The 22,520-nt window shown below is 42.9% G+C and overlaps 1 protein-coding gene across 2 annotated transcripts in view; it reads left to right on the top strand.

The window, feature by feature from the left end:
* The window catches only part of jarid2b (jumonji, AT rich interactive domain 2b), a 126,996-nt gene that overhangs the window by 57,155 nt on the left and 47,321 nt on the right, over positions 1-22,520 (top strand). For both annotated transcript variants that reach the window (XM_050033841.1, XM_050033840.1), the window contains exons 2-3: positions 2,423-2,549; positions 13,234-13,357. In XM_050033841.1, the coding sequence (XP_049889798.1) occupies positions 2,423-2,549; positions 13,234-13,357 (251 nt within the window). The remainder of the gene's footprint in view (positions 1-2,422; positions 2,550-13,233; positions 13,358-22,520) is intronic.

Raw genomic sequence — 22,520 nt, 5'->3', positions numbered from 1 at the left:
TTAAACACTATATATAGTAGTGTTGAGCGACAAGGCAGAGAGTCATAGAGTATACTGCGCCATATCACTGCGTTAAGAAAAATGTACAGCTGTATACCCTCTATGGATATGAAATGATCGCTATCATTGTTGTATGGCATGGCTCAAGTGGCGGGACTTAAAACTTTAACATTTCCAAAATGCTGACATTTTGCTAGCGGCTAATTCTACACTTTTTACGAAAAGTCATATTAATATTTGCTGCTCTAAAACAGTAGTTTCCAGTGGCTGCACAACACAGCTTGCTTTGTAGGCTGCTGCTTTAGAGCTGCAAAGGACTGATTTCTGGGAAAACTGCTGTTTTATCTAGGTGTGATTTAAAGTTAATTAATAAATTATGTGTTATTGGATTGGTGCGTAGACTCACATACTCGCCGATACCTGATCCAGCATTTTAGGCAGAATCTGAAGCATCTCCTATACTGGTAAGGGAATTGTAACAACTATAATTCACACCTCAAACATACTGAACTGACTTAATATTTCTATAAACATGTATGCATTGTGATGGTTCTGAAATGTCATCTTGGTTTAAGGCTCTGAAATTTTGTAGTAAGTAAACGCACAGACATATTTGCACACACCCTGTTGTAATGCTACTATAATTAGCCATGAGTTGTCTGCACTTATCAGAAGGCATAATTTATCCATCATAACATCTCTGATATCTTGTGTGTTTCAATGAGCCTGAACAGAGTGTAGTAAACCCGGGACTGCAGCACTGAAAGAAAGACATTTACGAGCGATAGTCATTTCGGTGGCATTTTATTCCCTTGCTGTGGGAGGATGCATAATATTAGGATGAGATTAACTTTCTCCCTTTCAAACACTCAGACAGAAACACAGACTGCCTTGTGTTACCCCCGGCTACAGTCATCCAAATTCTTCAGTTCTGGGTTTTGTTTAGTGTTTTTTTGAGAGCACAGTTGTTCTTAATGGAATGCTGCGACCGTTATCTTGTTATTACAGCAGTGATAAAACATCTTGGAGTAATTATTTTTGTGTGAGGTGGAGATTTCTAACACACCCCGCGCTGACGTCACCATGATGTCCGCCAGCCACTCAGCCAGGCCGACTCTAATGATCTGAGTCAACTGGGTGATCAGAACGCACTCCCACACACACACACGTTGCTTTTCAGCATCTGTTTTCTTACATTACATTTGACTCAGACAGAAGGAAATGTGCTCGCTGGGATGAGCCGACAGGATCCGTTGTGTTTAATTCAAATAATTAGCATACATTAGCTTTTTTTTTGCACAAAGACAGAAAGTGTTTTCTTTTCTCAAACCTCACAGCTGAAGTCTGCTCGCCCCATGGCTTGACTAGAGAAAAGCTATTTCCAGCTTCCATTATTTATTAATACCTCTTTGTTGTTGCTCATGTCCTAATCTCATTTCCTTTAGTCATTAGCGTTGTTCGACATCAAACACAGCTGCCAGAGCAAAGAGTGTTGGCAAGAGGGGGGAGAGAAGTATGGTTGCTGTTGGACACTCACTAAAGACCCGTTTAACAATGCTTGTTGCCGTGGAGTATTTTTCCATTAAGCTGTTCAAATTCTCAATATGAGCAATATAGTGTTTTGAATAAAATTTCGCTGTGATGCGCTACACATTCTGCCGTCAAGCGTTTGTTGCTCAGATTGAAACTGACTGGAGAAAATGTCTGGGGAAAGGATGTGTAGTTTGTGTGTGACTTCTGGCGACCTCTCTGACAATAACGTCTTCTGTCTCAGTCTCGCTGGGAGAGATTAGCAACACATGAACTCGCAGTCCCATGATGCTTTTTTCATTTGCTTCCTACCTATTCATCACCATAACACTCTCCTATCATGGCATTGTGGGGAGATGCAGTCCTTCGCGTATTGTGATGCAAATGCACGGCCCAGTGTCTAGCTGCAAGCTAATGCTATGTTATGCTAATGTTGTGTCATGCTAATGTCACGATGTAGCAAGAACCGGAACAATATGAAAGGAAAGATACAAAAACTTTGTTGTCTGTTTCTCTATCCCAAACTTGTCATAACTTTTCATGCATTCTCATGTGGAAATGGACAGTCTGTGCTGACATTGGCTTGTAAGGTTTTGTTTTGTCTTGGACCTTTCAACACAACTGGCTTGTAAGTCACATATTCATGTGCGTGCTGTTGTCTGACAATAGAAGCAAATGCTCATTATAAACAATTGTCCGACTTTCAGACCGGCAGCCTATATTAATGAGCTGTTCATTGTTTGTCTTCCAGTTAAGATTTTCAATAAAATAATGTGATAATTCAGAACTGCTTTTTGGCTATGTATCAAAAATGTACTTTCTCACCAGTGCAGAAACACAATTGTTGTTATTATTACTGACCCATTCTTCCTTCTTCTCTCTGTTTCCACAGGATGACAGTGATGGGATCCCGTGGTCAGAGGAGCGGGTTATGCGAAAGGTGCTTTATCTCTCTTTAAAGGAGTTTAGGAGTGCACAGAAACGGCAGCTGGATGGTGACGGAACCCCAAACTCCAATGGTGAGATCATATCCATGTCCTCAATGCAAAGGAACCATACCACTGTGTATTCCACCCTTCCACTTATGTATTTGTACTGGGATGGATCCTAATATGGATATTAGATGCATATATTTGTAGCTGTCCACCTAACCACTGTGTGATACTGGTAAATTGGTCATTTTGTGTATTAAATACGACATGCTTATAACAGGAAATAGAGCGAACTGACCAGATTTGCTCACATCACTGAATTGTGAGTGTAACAGAAGTTATAGTGTTAAATTCTGCTGCATCCTACAAGTTCAGAGTAAAGCTAGATGTTTGAACGTGCAGTACCATTGCATGCTGGTCTAAGAGCAAGTTTAATTTACCATTTTGTCCTTAACAGTGACCTATTATGCTCATTTTCAGGTTCATACTTGTATTTTCGGTTTCTCCTAAAACAGGTTTACATGCTGCAATGTTCAAAAAACACTTTACTTTCCTCATACTGCCTGTGCTGGAACACGTGTATTCACCCTCCATCTGAAACACTCCATTTTAGCACGTGTCTCTTTAAGACCCCCTCCCTAAAAAGCCCAATCTGCTCTGATTGGTCAGCATTTCTGGGTCCTCCATATCTTTGCATTGCAGCAACAGGAATGACTGTAACAGAGTAAAGCAGCACTTTCTACCATGCAAAATTAGCAGTAAAGCTATGGTAAACCAAAATCTTCACAGCCAGACTTTTTTCCAGCTAAGATATGATCTGAAAATTGTAGAGAAATGACCACCATCGGCAACCAAGATGCTTCCTTGACGTTAGCATGTAGCTAAATGTAGCAGTGTACTTGGGGCTGAGGAATGAGTGTACAGAGTAACATTGTGGCAGCATTTTCTTCATGAAAAATCACCAATCAAAGCTTCTCAGCTAAAATCTTTACAACAAGGTAACATGTTTCTCTGAGGGTAGCATGTAGCTACATGTAGCAGTGTACTGGGGGCTAAGGAATGAGTTTAACAGAGTAACATTATAGCGGCACTTTCCTCAATGAAATATCGGCAATCAAAGCTTCTCAGCTAACATCTTTACGAGTAGGTAACATGTTTTCCTGAGGTTAGCATGTAGCTACATGTAGCAGTGTTGGCTATGTATTGTAGGGTTAACACATGCAGTAGCGTGCCTGGAGTAGATAACCATATTAGGAAATTGTCGTGAAAGTAGAAAAAAAAAAGTTGGTATTGTGTGGAGCCTGATGTTTTTGCTGACAGGGACATATGTTTACCTCATTATTTGAAACTTTGGCCATGTTTCATGTGAACATCTGACATTGATGGCAGAAAATAAGGAAAAGCAAAACAGGTCACCATCGCAGTGGAGATCAGTTAAGTATCTATTTGTCACTCATCCCAAATTTGGAAGTCTTTAATAAGCTGAACGAAATTCAGATGGAATGAAATGAATAACATCTCTTGCAGCGTACTGTAAACAGCCCTGCAACAATTAAAGGACATCTTGAAATGCAGCAATTTGACGTGTTGAAAACTTTCACTTTGTTTCGACTAAATGAAAGCAGAGAAACTGCTGCACTAGCATTTTGTGGAGTAAATGTCAGAGCTGCCAGTTTTGTCTGGCTTGGCCGAAATTAGCGTCTCAGGCTCACTCTTCATTCCTTTAATTGAAGGGGACAGTTTTATTAGTCTGTTTGTAAGTGGAGACTAAGCATGTTTACTTTGACGACGGAGCCCAATTTGACTTAACGTGGAGAGAATCCAGTGAGAACAGATGATCAAGGACTCTCATTTTCCTTTTGTTGTGGGTCAGCGGGCAGTGAGCTGCAGTCTTTCACTTTGCTGGTTCAGTGTCACATCCTCAAAGGAACCTTTGAACTGAAAGTATTCCCACTAGTTCTCAAATGTTGTTTACGCATCAAACAGACGGACTCTAAAGAGATCTTCCACAATGCCACACACAAAGAAAACCCTGTATGGAAGTGTTGTTAATCTCTTCCAGCTTGGACATTTACACTCAGATACATGGACTAATAGAAACACTGACATGAATTAAAACTTGAAGTTGCTTAGTTAGACAGAAAGCCAATTCCAGGTGGAAGCTCGCTACAGTAACAGTTAAGGGACTTTGCTGTTAGGCCGTGTAAACCTGAAACAACACAAGAAGAGTGAGAGCACAGGGGGATGAACAGCTTGTTTTGAACCAAGCTGCCACCATGTCTTTGTTTGACACTGGTGCTCCAACACAAAAAAGCCCTCTGCCAGCCAACAGCGGAGATTTTGAACTTCACACGTGCCTCAGAAGCTATTCTCAGCTGACATTAACACAACCCAGACACCGAAAGAAAGGAAATAGGAGGAAAAAAGAGGCTCTGAAAGTTCACGCCCAGCCAAAGAAGCCAGCCAGTCATCCAGCTAAGCAGAAAGGGAGACAGGCAGACAGACAGACAGACAGGAGGGAAGTCTCTTTTGAAATGTAGCTTATCTTTTATACCTAGCGTTTTTTCCACCGTCCCTATTTTTTTTCCTTATTATATATTTTTTCACACCTTCATTTCTTCTCTCCCTGTCTGTGCTGACTGCCCCCTCCCCTCCCTGTAGCTAGTGTATCTCCATGTGTCTGTCTGGCATCTCATAGCTGCCACTCCAGAGCTCCTCAGGGCCTTTTAAGCCGCCGCGGGTAGCTGACCTTATCGCCTGAATAAAAATGACTCATTAGAAAGCGTCGGCGGCCCGTCGTGCCGGGGGTAACGACAGCAGCCCACGCTGACACAAAAGGGAGCCCGGCTGAATAGACGGGCCCTGCTGTTTTAGAGCACCGTGGGTTAGCGAGGCTTTGGAGGTTGTACGAGCGGCACAGTTTCCCGTCTCACATAGACGTTGTGGTGAAATGGTCAGCCATTTTGGAAGATCACACTCAGCGTGCGTTACATCCTCAATGGGCAGCTCCTGCTGTTTTAGAGGACTGTGGGTTAGAGAGTCTGGGCTTATGTTGGGGCCAGACATGTGCCGCAGTTTTCAGTCTCATACAGGCGTTATTATGAAACTATCAGCCATTTTGGAGAGCCAGACCAGGCATGTACATGATCCATAAATATGTCATAGACGGAGTTTAAGATAAGAGATAACTGTTATATCTAAATGATTTAAATCAGTAAATGGATCACTTCATCAGCAGAACACATTAATAAATGTTTTAAATGCATAAGCAAGAATGGCACACATTTATTGGTTTCAGCTTGTAAAATGTGAGGATTTATTGTTTTTTTCTGTCAGAGATTTGATGTTTTTGTGGCTTTGTTCACTTTATTTGTTTTGTTGGACACTAAGCTATATGTAGGCATTGCCTTTTGGGCTCTGGGAAGTTATGATGGAATTCAATAGTGAGTTTTTTTTCTGCAACATTTTTTCTTCTACTGTATAGAAAAATACTTGGGGTGCAGTCACAGACTATAAGATAATGGACATATCAACCATGACGTCACCCATTTGTTTGTGGGCATCTGTTTTGAAACCTTAAGTTCGGCATTTGTTTGGTGGTCGCCATCTTGTGGAGCCAGAAGTGACCATATTTGGATGAGAGGGTGGAGGTGTGCAGGAGCAAGGGGTGGCTCTCATTCACAGACTATGGTGACCCCTTGCAGACAGCCTTTAACTCAAACAGCCACACCCATGAAACCTAATAAAATGTAAATCGGTGAGTTATAGTAAGATTTATCCCCCGTAGAGTTGTTATGAATGTTGGCATTAGCTATAGAGACCATTTTTTCTACCAGGCTGTAAATATGTTTATTTCTGCTGTAAAGTTGTGTAAACGTACATTAGCGTCTATGGGGATTGGCTCTATTTTGGAGCCAGCCTCAAATGGCCATTCAAGTGTACTGCAGTTTTGGGCGCTTCCGCATTGGGTTCATTGTCAGCCTTGGAGGTTGCTGCTTGGGTGCAACAAACAATTACTTTCATTGTCAATCAATCATTCATTTGGTCCACAGAATGTCAAAAAGTAGCCCCAAACCAGAAGATATTTATTTTTGCTATCAAACCAGAACATTTTCACATTTGAAAAGCTTCTACTAGAAGATTCTTGCCATTTTTTTATTTTAAAATACACTTGTTATTGTAATAGTTAATTTTCTGTTGAGCAACTCACCTGCTAATCATTTATGTCTGAAAGAATAATAAAATAAAATGTTAGTCTGCACACAGGATCTGGTCTAAATCGAGGCAATGTCTTTGCTGCTTCAGTATAGTGAGAGATAAGTATCCACCATTTTGGGAAATAGGTGTCATCAAACTGAAGTAGGTTACAGTAATACCTCCTTAAAGCAGCAATTGTCTTCCTCCCCAGTCATCTTTCCCCTCCCCACATACCTCCATCCATGCCCAGCCTCTCCTTCTCTCCTCCTCTTCTCTCCGTCACTGTGAGGCAGCAGTGGCTATCTGTTCCAAAGGGGGTGTGGCAGTCTGTCAGTCAGCTGCATGTGTGTGTGTGTGTGTGTGTATGTGTGTGGCAGTCTATCTCCCCCACCCACCCAGCCTTCTCCCTGCCCATAGCCAGCAATCATGCCATCTCCCTGAGCCACTTTACCTCTTGCTGTTGGCAGCCGTCCATCTCTGTGTCCGTCACACTTCCTGCTTCTCCCGCTCGCTGTCTGCATTATTTAACAAATGACATTATGCCCTTCTGCGTCCCGGCTTCCGCTTGCTCACCCTCTCGCCCTTCTCCCGCTCCATCACGGCCACATTCTTCCTCTCCTTTCTCATCCCTGTCTCCCTCCATCCGTCTGTCCTTCCGGTTGTCTCTCCCCCGATGCAGGGTTTCATTACACATCAATAGGACTCTGGTTACTGCCTTCTCTGCAAGCTCCTGTCTCCTCTCTCCCTCCCGCTGCTCAATCTCCTCGATTATGTATCTCCACACCCCCCGCTCCCGTTTCACCATAGCCTCTTTCTCCCTACATCCGTCTCCCTTTTTCACACCATCCTACTCTTTTCTGCTTTGTCCTTCCTGTCCTCTGCCCCGTCTGTCTTAACTACCTACAGTATCTGTCACTCCCCCCTCTTTTTTTTTCCCAATCCTCCTCCATCGCCACCCTTCCTTTCCCTCTGTCCTGTTTCCCACCCTCCCTCTCCTCTTCTCCAAATCGTTAAAGCTGCATCTTCTTCCTGTACCTCCCCACCGCGCCATCTCTCCCCGCTAGACTCATTCGTACCTCTCCTCTCCTCTACTCTCCTCTGCCATCCTTTCCTTCCCTCCCTCTCCATTTCCCTGAGTGCCGTTGATGGAGGAGCTGGCTGCTGGCCAAAAACCAGAAGGGGCTGAAGAGAGAAGGCTCCCTGTTTGCCCATTTCTCCAACTGTCCCCTCTCTTTCTCCTCATGTCGGTCTGCCCGTCTCAGGACCTGCCGTTCCTACGCTTTTTTTTATGCACGTCGTCCCCTTTCCTTCAGCACTCGCTCTGCTGTCACTCTGCTGTCTGTCTGTATTTCCCATGCCGCCAGCCCTTTGCATGGCCGGAGTGGCAGCTGTGGCAGCTAAAACACTGTGTGGCCCCTCTATTCTCTCTCTGGAATACCAACAGAGAGAAGGATGGAAAGTGGGATAAAAGGAGAGGAATAAGAGAATCACAGTAGCTGAGAGAAGAGACTTTAGGTATCGAATCAAAGGAGCAAAAAGAGATTGCATCTATTCTGTCCTCGCGTGCTCTCTTTCCACAACAGCTCGAGCCATTACAAAACCCCATCCTTCCCTCTGATGCTTTAGATTTTACTGCCTTGAACTGTACAAAGCACATGCCATGTTTCTGATCTGCGCATTGTTGTATGGTTTTGTTCTGGCTTGCGGTGAGTGTCATGCAATGTTGTTGGGTCCGGTTTTGGAGGGAAGAGCAATATATCTGGAGCTATTTTAAATCCGCTTGCCAGCTAGTCAATTAGCAGTATCTGCTTCTACTCTGAAGCTTCTGGGAATGGACACTATGGGGAGTTTCCCTAAAATAAAACTACCCATTGTTTCTTTTTATATTATCCGGCAATTTTAATTGTACACAGGCACAGTGGATTACTTGAACAAAGGGCATGAAATAGAATTTTAGTGCTCTTGTTTACAAGAGGGAAAGGGAGATTAAAGTCTTGTATAACATTGGAACTTCAACTGCAAATTGTACAGAATTGTTCACTTATGAGAAGGAAGTCAAAAGACAGATTAGTGTATATTCACAAACCTAGAAACAATTAAGTAGTTTATCACAGCTATACATATTCACAGCCTTTATATACTTCCCTGTGCATTAGATACAGAATTGCACTCATTTTCTCATTAAGCCTGTGTTCGTAAGCATTATCAAAAATAATGATCAACCATTTATCAGCCATGGTATTCAGCTTTTATTATTCAGAAAGCCAATAAAACTAAATGATTGAAAAATGCGTTGCTTTGGCTCTGGTGCCATCGCCCGCCTCTGTTTTTGTAGTCAACACTCGGTAGCCTCGCTCAGTGTCCAGCCCACAGCACTGTCTGATTGGTTACATGTCACGAAAAATAGCCAACAACACTACAGCCACAGACAGAGGCTGAAGCTGCTCTGGTTAGCGAGTGGAGCTGTGTGTTGAGCCAAAGGCAGCAGATATTACAGACGTTTCATATAACGTTTGTCCATTCAACCCACGGTGGACCCATTCATATGAGTCAGCCATCACTCTGTTTAGTTTGTAGGAACTTAAGTCTGCGGACAGTCCGTACACGTCTTCATGACTTAACAAAGTTTTTGTATCACATCAAAACTTGAGTCCATACTCTCTCCCTTTCCTTTCTCTCTTTCGCTGTATGGATGCAGCAAAGAAAATGCCTAAAAGTGCAGTAGGCCTCTGGGAGTATTGCACAAAGCAACACCGGGAAAGGTAGACTGCGTTACATGCAAAAGTGTCACTGCAAGTGTGTATCAGTTCCACGTATCAGGTATCGGTCTCCTTGATTACTAATAATTGGTATCAGAATCTGAATCCCTGAAAGACAACATATAGGCTGACCCCCAAATCAAGAGCCAATAAGGGCATACTCTGCCTCCATTTTAATTTCCTTTCCTATACTTCTCTGCTATAGTTCCACTTATTACAGCGGCTCACACTAATAGGCTCCTCTCACCCCTGTGATATGCTATGTTACGCTATGTACCTCTGCTCACTCCCTCCTGCTCTCTCGAGACTTTGAGGTGAACATAGTGAGGCGATGGGCTTAGTTAAGCACGCATAAATCTTATTAGACCCCGCCCCCTCTAAGGAGCAGCCACCAGGATGGCACACTAGAATATCCCTCAGCTGCCCCATCCCATCCCAGTCTTAACCTCTGCCACTACCCCAACCTTTTTGTCTCAGGCCTCCACCAGCACCAGGAGCTTGAGCTAAGACACCGGCCTTTGGCTCCCTGCCTGTCTGCCCCACTCACCCATCCCCAGCCCTCTGCCTTCGCAAGACTCCCAGCACTGGCCCTCAGATGGGCATTCATGTGCAACCAGCATATGTCAAACAACTCTTTGGAGGAATAGGGGGAGGGGGGAGACGAGAGGGGGCGGCGGAATGGGCCTCTGCCTGTTTGTTTGTTTTCTGTGGGGACATCATGCGTCAGTCATTCTCTGAGCACAATTAAAGTTAATGAGCTATTTCATTTTTTGCTCCGGTGCAAGTTTTTCTGGCAAAATGTACCGGCCAGACATCGTGATGACACTCTGTGCAACATCTCTTCTTTGTTGTGCCCCAACTAATTATCATTTTTAATCAGCTCCCTCAGATTTCTTTATTAGACTTTATTTTTCATGGTCAAAAATTAACATTTTCTTTATCCGTCTAAATCTTTGGAAGTTATCCTAAAAAGTGTTTCACAAATGCAGGATTGAATTCTCTGTTGACATAAGATGTTTTTTCATTTAATGAAATTTCACTTTTGCTCGTATGGGGAAACTTCAAGGCTCTTGAAGTGAAACTCTTGATTGATGAAAGGCAAGTGAATGTGAGCCTTTCGTGCAAACCGTGACATTGTGAGGCGGTGATTCACCCTTGGCCTATAGACTTCGAGGCTCTCCAACACCAACATAAAACATTGCCAGCAGTGCAATGGCCTTACTCATCACGACGGCGCCTGTTAACTTTCTGACCGCAACGATGCGTGCCTGATGACTGTACCTCCGGCTTTCAGGTACTGACCTGCCCCGCGTGTGTGAGGGAAACCAACCGCCTGTGTGTCTATGCAATAATAAGGAAGTGTGGCTGTGTGTGTGTGTGTGTGTGTGCTCATTCAGCCCAAAGCACATTTATAAATCTCAGTTAAATCATATGTTTGAAAACTCCCCTTACCTGCTCTACAATTGCTCATCTTCATCCTGTCTCCTACACTGTCATTTGATCTTACGACTCCCCTCCCCGTCCCGTCTTTCTCACATGACACGATGCCCGGGCTTGTTCAACAGTAGCCTCCTCGCTAACAGGATATCATTCAAGTTGCCACTTATCCTAACCCGTGCTCCACTGTCGTTATTATCTTAATTTATTTTCCTTTTGACACCCACCATTAGGAGTTTGTGGTGCAGTGCGATTGACACATCCCTCCTAAACATCAGTCAAATGGAATTTCACTGGGTGTGCTGGGAAGGCAATGAAAGAGCCGCTCAGCCAATGAGAAAGTGACATGCCAGTGTAAAGGTGAATGAGAGGGTTTATGACAGCAGCGTTCTTGGTTAAACAAACCACTTGGAGCTTAAATGTTCAGTGAATCATCATTTGTTTTTGCAAAATGAACGTGAATAATTCAACAACCTGCCATACCAAAGTCCAGTCAGGCATGAATGCTTGTCAAAACGGGTCAAAACGGGTAAAAATGTGATGAATTACTGTCAGTGTCAAATGTTTGATTGCAGCGCTGATATAAATCTTCAGCTTTCAGCTCTGCAAAGTGATATTTCACCTCTTGTCTCCAGGTGGTTACAGTCTCCTCGGCAGCTCCCGCATTCTTCTTTTTTTAATAAACCTTGAAAGCTTTGAACTTCCCCCGCTGTTTCCCCGATAAGTTTGCTCATTCACGCGGTGTCGCTGAATCCGACAGGCCTGTATGACACGTTCCAAGAATTGCAAGAACTGCCCATGAGGAAATCAAGCCTTGTGATATCTGTTTAATTTGGTTGTCTCCCTTAATTACCATTGACTTCCACTCCTCTGTTTGACCTAATTCGAATTCTCTGTGCCTGTTGTTGCTTTTGATTTCAGAATCTGTCTGGGGGCTTATTTTGTTTGTCTGAGTTGCTTGCTAAATATTTAATTAGGGCTCTGTCAATTGGGCTCACTAAGAACGTCAAGTCCAGCAATATCTGTTCACTTCTCTCTCTGCCTCGGGCTTGTTTTTTTTTTTTTAATTCTTTGTCAAAGGGCAGACATCACGTACGCCAGCAGAGAAAAGCAGTTGCATCTGACAAGGGAAAATGTGGACAGGAAAATGAATAAATAACTCTCTCCTCACTCACTCCGCAACTGTGATGCTGCAATAGTTGTGGCAATGTGTGATGTGAAGGACTGTATGTGAGCTTGTCATTCAGTCACAATCGCTGGAGAGATGTGTCACTATTTTTGCTTTGCCTGCCGATGCTTTGGGCTCAGGAGCTCAGTGTATTTATACAGTCTGGATCTCTCTGTATTCATCCCCGTCTCTCTTTCTGTCTTTCTTTTGTTTTCCATGTTGTGTGCACTGTCAGATAAAGCACAACGACCATAATCTTATCAAAAGAAATGTATCTACTCCGCCTTTAGCCTTCTCTACTGCATCAAATCAAAGACAAAAGCAGAAGGCTTTATTAACACTGTCAGATAAAAACAATGTTTGTTCCCCAGAGACTCTAGCTATAGTTTTTATGCAATATTAAAGAAACACTTCACCCCCCCAAATGATCATTTGTATATCAATTACTCACCCAGTGTTACATTGAATTACGGAAGAAAGTCGTTTTTCTCGCATGCCTCCATGGTGAACGAAGAATCCAAAAATGGAGAAAAGTTTTGATGAATTGAAGTCATTGGGGTCCACGTTTTACAGCTGTTTACAACAGTACTTTCCAAACAGTGTTTTAAATATTACGAAAACTGCATGTTTTTGGCAAGTACTGAGATATGACTGGATAAATGAAGCTTGGGCTATACTGCACGAATTGTGTGAGAGTTTATCAACAGAAGTTTACATGTAGTTTTGCTGTTGTTAAACACGGCCCCCTATGACTTCAGTTGATCAAGAAAATTTGCTGTTGAGGCATGTGTGAAAAACTTGTTCTTCTTCAACCAAATCCACCGAGAAATGCACACAGTTTGTATTCAGAAACTTGAACTCAAGATAGAAACTGCTGCTAAAGTGCTGCTACGGTCGCTCCCTGGCTGTGAAGACACAAAAACTGCAGATGTGGAAGACCTGGAAACACTGACCAGTCAAAGCAGTCTGGGCTTTTTTGTGAGGGGGGCTTAAATAGAGCCAGATGCTAAAATGGAGCATTTCGGGGTCAGTTTTCTAAAAATTAAAGCATGTAAACATGTTCTAGTAGAAATCCCAAATACAAGTATGAATCTAGAGATGATTGCAATATGGGACCTTTAAGCCCCTGGATCATAAAATGTCCACAAAGGACCATACCAGGTCGGAAAAAATATTTGCTGGTAACCCATTTTGGTGCGTCTCTCCTCAGGTTCTCTAGCCAATGGGCAGCTGAACGGCTCGGGGTCAAAGGGCAGCCACAAAGAGGATGGATCCTTGCGCTCTCAGGGCCATGGGAGCCGCGAGTATGGCGAGGACGGCCCTGCAAAGAAGAGGTGAGACTGTTTGTGTGTGTGTTTTATGTGTGTGTGAAAGTTTCCTAATCCTGTTTGTGAGTCACTGGGTCATTAAACAGCTTTATAGAGCTTTGAATCTTGTATCGGTGTGGACTTGTGAGGCTGTCGGTGTCTTGTATACATGATTTCGTACCAAAGGCTGCCGACAGTGCGAGTGTGAATGTGTGAGGTTGCGAGTGTGATGAGAAACTTTGCACACATGTTACAGACTGTAAGTGCAGCTTAGTTGTGATGAATTTCCTGAGCTCTGAGGGTTAAGAAGCTGCCATGTGATACCGGCTGCTTTCAAGTTCTCTGCACTGTTTTACACACACACGCTTTATCTTTGTTTTTTCCCCTCATTTGTTCTCTTTCTCTCTGTAATTCTTTCTCTCTGTCCCCATGCCTCCTATGCATCCTCGCTAACAACATCCCCAGCGAAATCAATGTAAAATGTTCCAGTGTTATTTTGTTCATTGCATTAATTATATACTTGGTTTATGTACTCTCGTTCTTCCTCTTCTGTCTTTTCCAGGCCCTCCCTCCTCACTCATAACTGCTCAGTAACAAATTTGGAAAAGAGAGCAAGTTGTCTGTTAGTTCTGTAAAAGACGATGACAGTCAACAGAGAAGTGTAAATAGTACCACCCTTTAAAAGAGCGCCGAGGTCTTTTAATGAGCACACCCCATCGTCTTTTAACGCAAATGCCATTTCAGTCATTTATAATTAGCCACTTAAAGGAATGTTGCCATGCATTTCCAAATGAATCATCTAGAAATTGAACTTGTTGCAGAGTACAATAAGCCGTTAATTTCCGGCCGGCATAATTTATTTAAAGAAGGCATTTATATCACGAGTGAATTATTGAAATGGATTTCATCTGTGCAAAAAAAAAAAAAAAAGTAATTTTCAGAGAGATTGGTACAAAACCCTGCTCCCTCCTCGAGACAAATGTTCTTGGAAAATGGAATAAAGGGTGTTTGGAAAATGTGATGCTTCGAATGCGTTCAGCACGAAGCAGGTTTTGAAATCACAAGCTGGAAAATATGATTTACAAATAATCATGCTCTATAGAGTGTACAGCAGATTAAAACGGCTGGTGTGTGTCTCAAAGCTGATGTTTTTTTTCCTCTGCCTCCACACCACACACACACACACATACACATAATTCAATGCACAATCACATTCATGCTTATATTTTCAGCAGCCACCTCTTTTTCTATATTTCTATATTTTTATTCTCAAGCAGCCGGCTACTGTAGGTGGCAGGTGTGTGTGTGTGTGTGTGTGAAAGCGTGGGTGCCTGCCCGTGTGCTTGTGTGTGTTGTTTTGTTCTGCCGCTGGTCTCTCACACACACATTGACAGGGCATCAAAGCATCAGTGTAAAGCTAGGGGCGGAGTCTGTGGGGCGAGGGGGGGGGGGGGGGGNGGGGGGGCCGGACAGCAGCAGATGTCCCTCTGTAATGAGCAGCCTATACAGGCTCCATTCACTGCGTGTCAAGCACCTGCCTAAATCCTGCTCGCTGTCATTCGATACTGTAACCTCCAAATCTGAGCTCGGTCATTATGAGCTTTCATCTACCTGGCTTTGAAACAGAAGAGCGTGCCTCTGAAGCAGCTGATAAGAAATTCACGAGGCCGTTCCAGAGACAGAAAAGTTTGAGATACTGTAGAAATGGTATATCCTTCAACATGAAATAAAGGTACAAGTGTTAAAAAAAAGACAGAAAATCATTTTCTGTAAGTAGTCAAAAACATTATCTGGAAGTCAGAGAGAATAAATGAGGTTGAGTCGTACACTTAGAGAATAATTGTAGCGATGGTCTGACCGACAGCAACAGAAAGAGTTGAACTGAAACCAAGTGACCCTCTGGCTTGTATTATAGCAAATTATAAACACTGTGCTCTCTCTACCAGCTGAGGAGGAAAAGCACTGAAGGAATAAAGTCCAATAAGGACACTCTCATACTTTTATTCTCTTTTGCTCTGATGGCCTGTAGTGCTGTGTGTTGAGTGGAGTTCAGTTAGAGGCCAGCTTGCTCGGTGGTTTTCATTAGTTCGCTCCACGCACACACACAAACACGCATACACACAGCAGGACTGAATGAAGAAAGGCTTTCTATCTGATGCTAATGAAACACAAGCCTAGCCAGTACTTGGCAATGCCTCATGCCCTCTTAAAAAGCTTTATTTTGTGTGTATATGTGTGTGTGCATGTGTGCGCTTTATGTGTGAAGGATGACTCCAGTGCCCTGGCATGGCTGCCCCGCACTGTTCCTGAACAGGACTAACTGAGATGATGCCAGGAGCTTTTACACCTGGCACCGGCCAAAACAGAAGGGAGGAGCGGCGGCGTAGCTGGTTCCAATTTTGAGTGAAGAAAAAGTTTCACACTGTGGAGAGAGGATGAAGGAATAGACAGAGAGGGAGAGACTGGGAGGAGCAGCAGAGAGAGGAAGGGAGGCAGAGACAGAAGGACAGGTGCGAGTGATTTTTGGCAGGAAGCGGCCCCCTTTAGAAGTCTTTGAGATCAACTCTGTGTTTGCCTTCCCATGCTCCTGAGATTGGTGGAGAGACTGGCAGCACATCCCCTCAAACATGCCAGCTCATTGTAGCCCTCTCCTACCAGCATGACCATATTCTCCAAATGGGGTTCCCCTGCCAAACCCTGTGCACACATGCAAACTTCCATCCACAACCCCGCACAGTCTCGTTTTCACTGCCATGGTTTACTGACCTACTTATATTCTCCGCACCTCTGTTCCTGCCGACATTTGATTTAGGTTGAAGAGTGTGTTTACCAGCCACTGAGGTGTCGAGACAAGTCCCAGAACAGGCTTTTAAACAGGCTTTACCATGAAGTTGTTGCTTTGGCTAGCAGAGCACGGCAGGTAGTTTTATATGTTGCATGTGCGAATCAAACGTTTTTTTCTGCAGAATACTTTTGTGTAACCCCTGAAGGAAGTCTTTAGTTCAGTCATAAATCATCCTGCTGCCACTGAAGCATCTTTTCCAATAAGCTGTCATTATGTTGGCATTTAGTCAGCATCTTGTAAAGTTATAAATTCATCTATTGCTGTTTTAATGTAGTGTTGCTGCTCTCACGGCTACAATCTTAACATGACGCCTGTGTGGTTTTCTTTGACATTTTTGTGGCTTTATTGGATTCGCTTTGGAGAATGTAGGTGTTCTGTTTTTTTAATGCGTGTTAAAGGTGTACTATGCAGGAACTGTCGGCTACACAATATCAAACAGTATCGCCAGAGAAAGTGAAAGCCAGCCTTAGATTGTATATTTGCGTTTTTTTGGCACTGTTTCTTATGACCGGTATACACTGCGCGATTTTGGGCTGTCCCAGACGAAATATCGCTATTGTGGGAGAAATGTGGTGATATCTTTGGTCATGGCTCTAAAACGGTGGTCTTACGTCACACTGTGAGACAGGCTCAAGGATGGCCGTTGTCAACGTCTTGCGAACAAAGATAACCTGAGATAAAATTCTGACGGTGTCAGAAATTTAGGATGATTATCTCACAGTGTGACAGCTGCTACGACCTACGTCTACTAATCAACCAACAGAAATGCAGCACGAAATGACGCAATGGTCACCGTGACACCGGCGCTAAACCCAAACAAATGATCGCTTGCCATGGAGGTAAAACGATCAAAAAGAAGTCTGTGGAACTCCCAGAAAGAGGAAAGTTTGGTGGAGCTGTCGCAGCAGAAGCCTTGTGTATTTGATGTTTCCTCCAGCTGCTATCATGACCGCGAGAAAAAAGACGCTGCGTGGAAGGAAATTGCGGAGGAACTGCAGCTTCCAGGTGAGCAAGCTACCTATGGTGGCGCAGATGGATGACGTACGCTGATGCGGTGCACGCTGATGCGGTGCACGCTGATGACGTTGCATATTGACGTACGTCGTAACCTGCGATTCAGTAGTAAACGGCCATCGTACAATCTGCACACATCAAACTTGACGTTGTACCAAAGTTTATTAGATCCACGTCTCACAGTGTGTCATGCAATAGTCTTATAAGATTGCTAAAATCACACAGTGTATAAAGGGCATTAGTTTAAAAGGCTTCCTCGTGGACATATTTTCGCTATTGATTAATCTGTTGATTAATTTCTCAATTAACTGATGAGTTGTTTGGTTGATCAGATGTCAGAAAATGGTGGAAAATGTCAATCGATGACATCTTGTTTTGTCCACATGCCAAAGACATTCAGTTGACTGTCAGAGAAGTGAAGAAACCACAAAGTTTCACATATAAATGAGAGAGAGCTAAAATGAGAGAATTTAGACTTTTTTCTTCTTAAAAAAATAACTCAAATCGAATACATTGCCAATCAAAGGAGTTGGCGATTCATTTAATAGGTGACTAATCGATTAGTCATTGCAGCTTTACTGCCACCTGGTCGCTACCTTTTTATAAAGTCCCGACCTCACCTGCGTGTTCTGCCCAGCAACGTCCTGACCACAGCAGTGTAAGAACAAAATCGGAAATAACAGACAGAGGGCAGAGTGTCTGCAGATTATTACACCACCACACAGTTCTAGTGGGTCGTAGGTGATGATTGAGAAGGATTACCTTTGTATGAAACTATACAATGTTAAATCCTAATCTAGTCATTTAACCTTTAAATGTAAAACAAATCTCAAGCACTTAAACTGATTTCTGGAATATTAGATGAAATTAGAAGCAGAAAAATAAGACTATGATGCATCTTATTTCAGCTCATGTGATTAATGCTTACAAGGGGTTTTCATGGCGTTGCCCCTGGCAACCAAGCTGTTAGTTCAACTGTGCGTGAGTTTAAAAAACTGAAGACTAACTTCTGGAACACTGCAAAAGAGCGTGGACTAGAGTGTGTGTGTGGATCAGGAGTTGAGTGGCCCTCTTAAACAGACTTCTTAACTTAATTTCTGCGCTCTCTCTCTCTCTCTCTCTCTCTCTCTCTCTCTCTCTCTCTCTTTCTCTGTGTCTCCCTTTTTTCCCCTCCCTCTCTCCACTGAACCCCACTTTTGGCTCCCTTTGAATCTGCTCTCTCTGTTGTCTCAGCCAAGACACACACTCACACACTCAGCTGCTGCCGCTTGTTTTGTTTCGACTTAATGAATGCCAAGTGTGTACACACAAAGAGACGCACACACACACACACACACACACACACACACACACACACTTGTCTTGTCTAGCGTAACCAATGACTCTTGTCAGTAATGCATAATCACCATTTCCATTTATGAGGGATTACATGCATGTGCGCGCAGGCCTGTACGCACACACTGCAAATGTGTGTGCTAATAGAGGGCCATAATGTGTCTATTGATTTACTTTAGATGGTATTGTGAGGGAACCTATATGCAGTGCAACACCTAGTCGTACACCTAATGTTGTATTCGTACATAGGGGAGTACTCACACGCACAAACAAATTGGCGTGCATTGACTAAGCAGGACAGATAGTCCTCTGAGCTTTTAGCCGGTCAATTAGAATGGCATCTTTGCTTTTGCAGTTAAACGGTGGCTTTCTGTGCCTGCAAAAAAAAAAAAAACAGAGAAATTTGGATCATCACTACAAACTGTGTCCGTGCTTATTCCAGTAAAGCTTAAACTGTCTCTTTCTTTGTTTATTCCGTCTCCCCCTTCCTCTGTCAGTCTGTCAGTGACTCACCCCTGCATGTCAGCGTGTCAGTCTCCAAAATCTCCTCTAAAGTCTCCTCTCATTGTCGCTGCTCCGCTGCAGCTTTATGAAAGCCTTCCGCTCTGCTGAAATGGCAGGGTGAAGGAGTATTAACCATCCACCACAGTGCATAATGTCACTCATCGCACAGACTCGCTCCCATAATCACTGTCAAATACAAGTTCAAGCACTGCGATTGTAGCACAGATTAACCATGTTACAACCGGTTTGCATGGTGCTTCATGACAACAGAATGTAAATGGTTGACAGGATTTACTGTATACTGTTATTTTTGTATCTGGAGTGACTGGGGCTGCCGTGCTACAGCCAGAAAAGTCTTTTAATAGTGTGTGTCTTTTTTTAGCTGCAAAAATATCTATTGTGAGCCAAGCTGTTAAGATGAGTCAGAATATTGTATAATAAAAAGATGACTCAGAATACTGTGTCAGTGTATGAAAACATGACTCAGAATACTGTAGAAATATATTAGAATATGTATAAGAATATCTCATATTGAGACGCCTCTCAATAAGAATCATAACCTTGTATGTCAAAGTAGGTGTTCCAGGAAAAGACAGAAAGTGTTTCCTTTAAAGCCGTAGCCAAAGGCAAGAAACATTACACCTTGATGTGCTATTAAAGCCAGAGCTCAGTTGGAAGTTGTGTGCGGAAAGAAAAATATTTCAAAAGTGAAGCTCAAGGTGCTCGGCTGCAGAGTGCAGCGACCCATTGGAAGGGTCAGTCTTGTCATCTCAACCTGGGGATCCTCTGTAAATTGGAAATGCACTGGTGTGAGATTAATCAGTTAGAAGCAGTGTGTGTGTGAGTGTGTGTGTGTGGGGGGTGCTTAGATCACCATGTTTGTGTGAACATGTGCACTTCAGTTTCTTTTAAATCTGTCTGCTAAGTTGCTGTAATAGTTTTGTAGGACCTAGGGTTGGATATGACTCGTGGACTGTAGCAACACCTTATACGGGATTTATACTTCTGCATCAAAGCGACGCCGTACCTACTACACTGTACCCTATACTGTAGCCTGACATGCACCGCCCCAGAAATGTAACTACATGTTGTGGTCACGCAGACTTCCTGTCTATTTTTGTAAGCTGAAACCATTTCCCTCAGTGGAAACAAAGCTTTTATTTACTTCAATTTCAGAGATAAGAAACAATAAATTGTGAAGACAATAAAGCCTCCACAAAAAAAACATTTTACGTCTTGTGTATGATTTATCCTGGCCTCATATGTGTAAAGGAATCTGCTGGTTGCTTGGCTAATTTATACAATGTAAAATGCCATAGGCTTGTGCTAATGATGTTAGCATGTTGTATTTGTTTGGAAAAAAATGTGTCAAGTATAAGACAGTTGTTTTGTTGGTGAACCTTGTGAGTTGTAATGGAACTGAACTTTGTAACGTTACCTTTTGTTAAATGTTGCTGTTGTCCCTGGCTTGATAGGAGTAGAGAAAAAGTCCAAGCTAATTTATACAATGTAAAACGCCATAGACTTGTGCTAATAACATTAGCATGTTGTATTTATGGGGAAAATGTGCCCAGATAAAGACAAGTGTTTGTCTGTGAATGCTGCGAGTTATAGTGAAGCCAATCTAAGTACTTGAGTTTGAAATTGTCTCTATTAAGACATGTTTAATGTGTGTTTTGAATCAAGTAACCTTTACAGCAATTCACAGAAACCCCACTGCTGACTAGTGGTCTGGAGGATTAACTGCAGAGTGACAGACACACGACCACACAAGTATAAATGCTCACAGTGACGTAGGCCACGTGTCCCGCTTTATCATGGTGTCTATGGGGATTGACTAACTTCTGAAGTGAGCCTTAAGTGGCCTTTGGAGGAACCACAGTTTTAGCACTTTGATGTTTGCTTCATTTTCAGCCCCAAATTTTGCTGCTTTCTTCAAACTGTAAATTATGAAAACAACAAATAATCAGCATAAAAAAATGCAAAGAAAAGTTAGATTTACTATTCAATACACCTATTTTTCTTTCATTTGAGCCCCACTGCACTCCATGTGTCCCAGATCTTTTGTTTGAGCCACAGCCTCCTCCTGTGTCTCTAGCCCCAAGGCCACACATCTACTCAGGGTCTCTGAAGGTCTACATACAGGACTTTGTCTTAATTAGACTGATTGCTGAGCACATACAGAACCATCTCTGATGTTTATTGACCTAATCTGGTTGTGGTCGGCCACTCCCAGGGGTGAAATGCAAGGTCAGAGGTCAGAGGGTTTGAGTTCAGCATGTGTTGCGAAGGGGGTGGTAAATAGCCCTGAGCAGTGGTCCTTGACTGCTAACAAAGCCTACATTTAAATGCAGTGCTTTATTTTTTTTATTTCTGGCCAAGAGGAAAAAAAAGACAGAGTAGGAAGCACTGTTCTTTTTTTTCTGCCATGTCATTCACCACAAATTGAAAACCTCTGGCCACATCTGGACAAAGCACCATTGGTTAATTTAAGTTATTTTAGTAGCGTTTAGCTTAAGCACACCACCCTTTTTTTGCACATTAGCATATTTAAAGTGACAAAGGCGACAATGGCTGACTTCCACCTGACCTAATATAGCATTTATATATTCACAGAGATACAGCTAAGCTTGATCTATTGTCAAGATGTCTTTTCTCTCCACATCTGCCTATCAGGCCATCTCCCCTCTCATCGTTTCATTCAATAAAAAAAAGAGGAAGGCCAAGGTTATATTTAAATATGCACACAGGCCTTGCTTTATCTTTTCTTTATCTCAAATGAATATTACCCTTATTGTGACTGCTTGAAGCATATATCTGTCACGGCTGACCTGGAATAGACAAACACACACTAGCACACCTCTGAATAACACACACTCACATTAATCTCAACGTCAACGCAAAGCAGTTGAGTATATAAACAATATGCTGACAAAATATATAGAAACACTGAAGTATATACATTACTATCATGGTTATTAAGGCCCGTGTCAGTGGACTACTGTGTGTACTTTTCAGTCCAATATAGTGAGCCATAAGTGGACTCCTGTGTGCAAATTTGTCCTCTCAGCAGCCTTGGCTCGTTGACTAATGATGGTGGTTTATTTGTGTTTGGTGTGCACCAGGCTCACAGTTACTGGGGTCTATACAGGGGCCGTTTGCATATGTGAAGGTCATGGGGTCAGTGGGTCAGCTCACTGCAGTGCCATCCCTCTTCTAAATACACAGAGACAGAAAAGCAATAAACACATTGAGTGGGGTGAGTTCAGTTACGACTGTTTAGCTTCCCAACAAAATCCCTGAAATGGACAGTCAGTATGTTTACATGCACAGTTTAATTCCACTTTTAATCGGAATGAAAGGCCATTCTGATTAAAAGTGGTCATGTAAACGGTCATTCCGATTGAAAATTAAATCCGATTAAAGGGGGTGGTTTATGCCGTTTGTCATTCCGAATGAAAGAATTTTGTGTGCATGTATACACTCATTCCT

The sequence above is a fragment of the Epinephelus moara genome, chromosome 22 (assembly GCF_006386435.1).
Source record: "Epinephelus moara isolate mb chromosome 22, YSFRI_EMoa_1.0, whole genome shotgun sequence".
NCBI classification, from domain to species: Eukaryota; Metazoa; Chordata; class Actinopteri; order Perciformes; family Serranidae; genus Epinephelus; species Epinephelus moara.
This window is presented reverse-complemented; position numbering and strand designations above follow the sequence as displayed.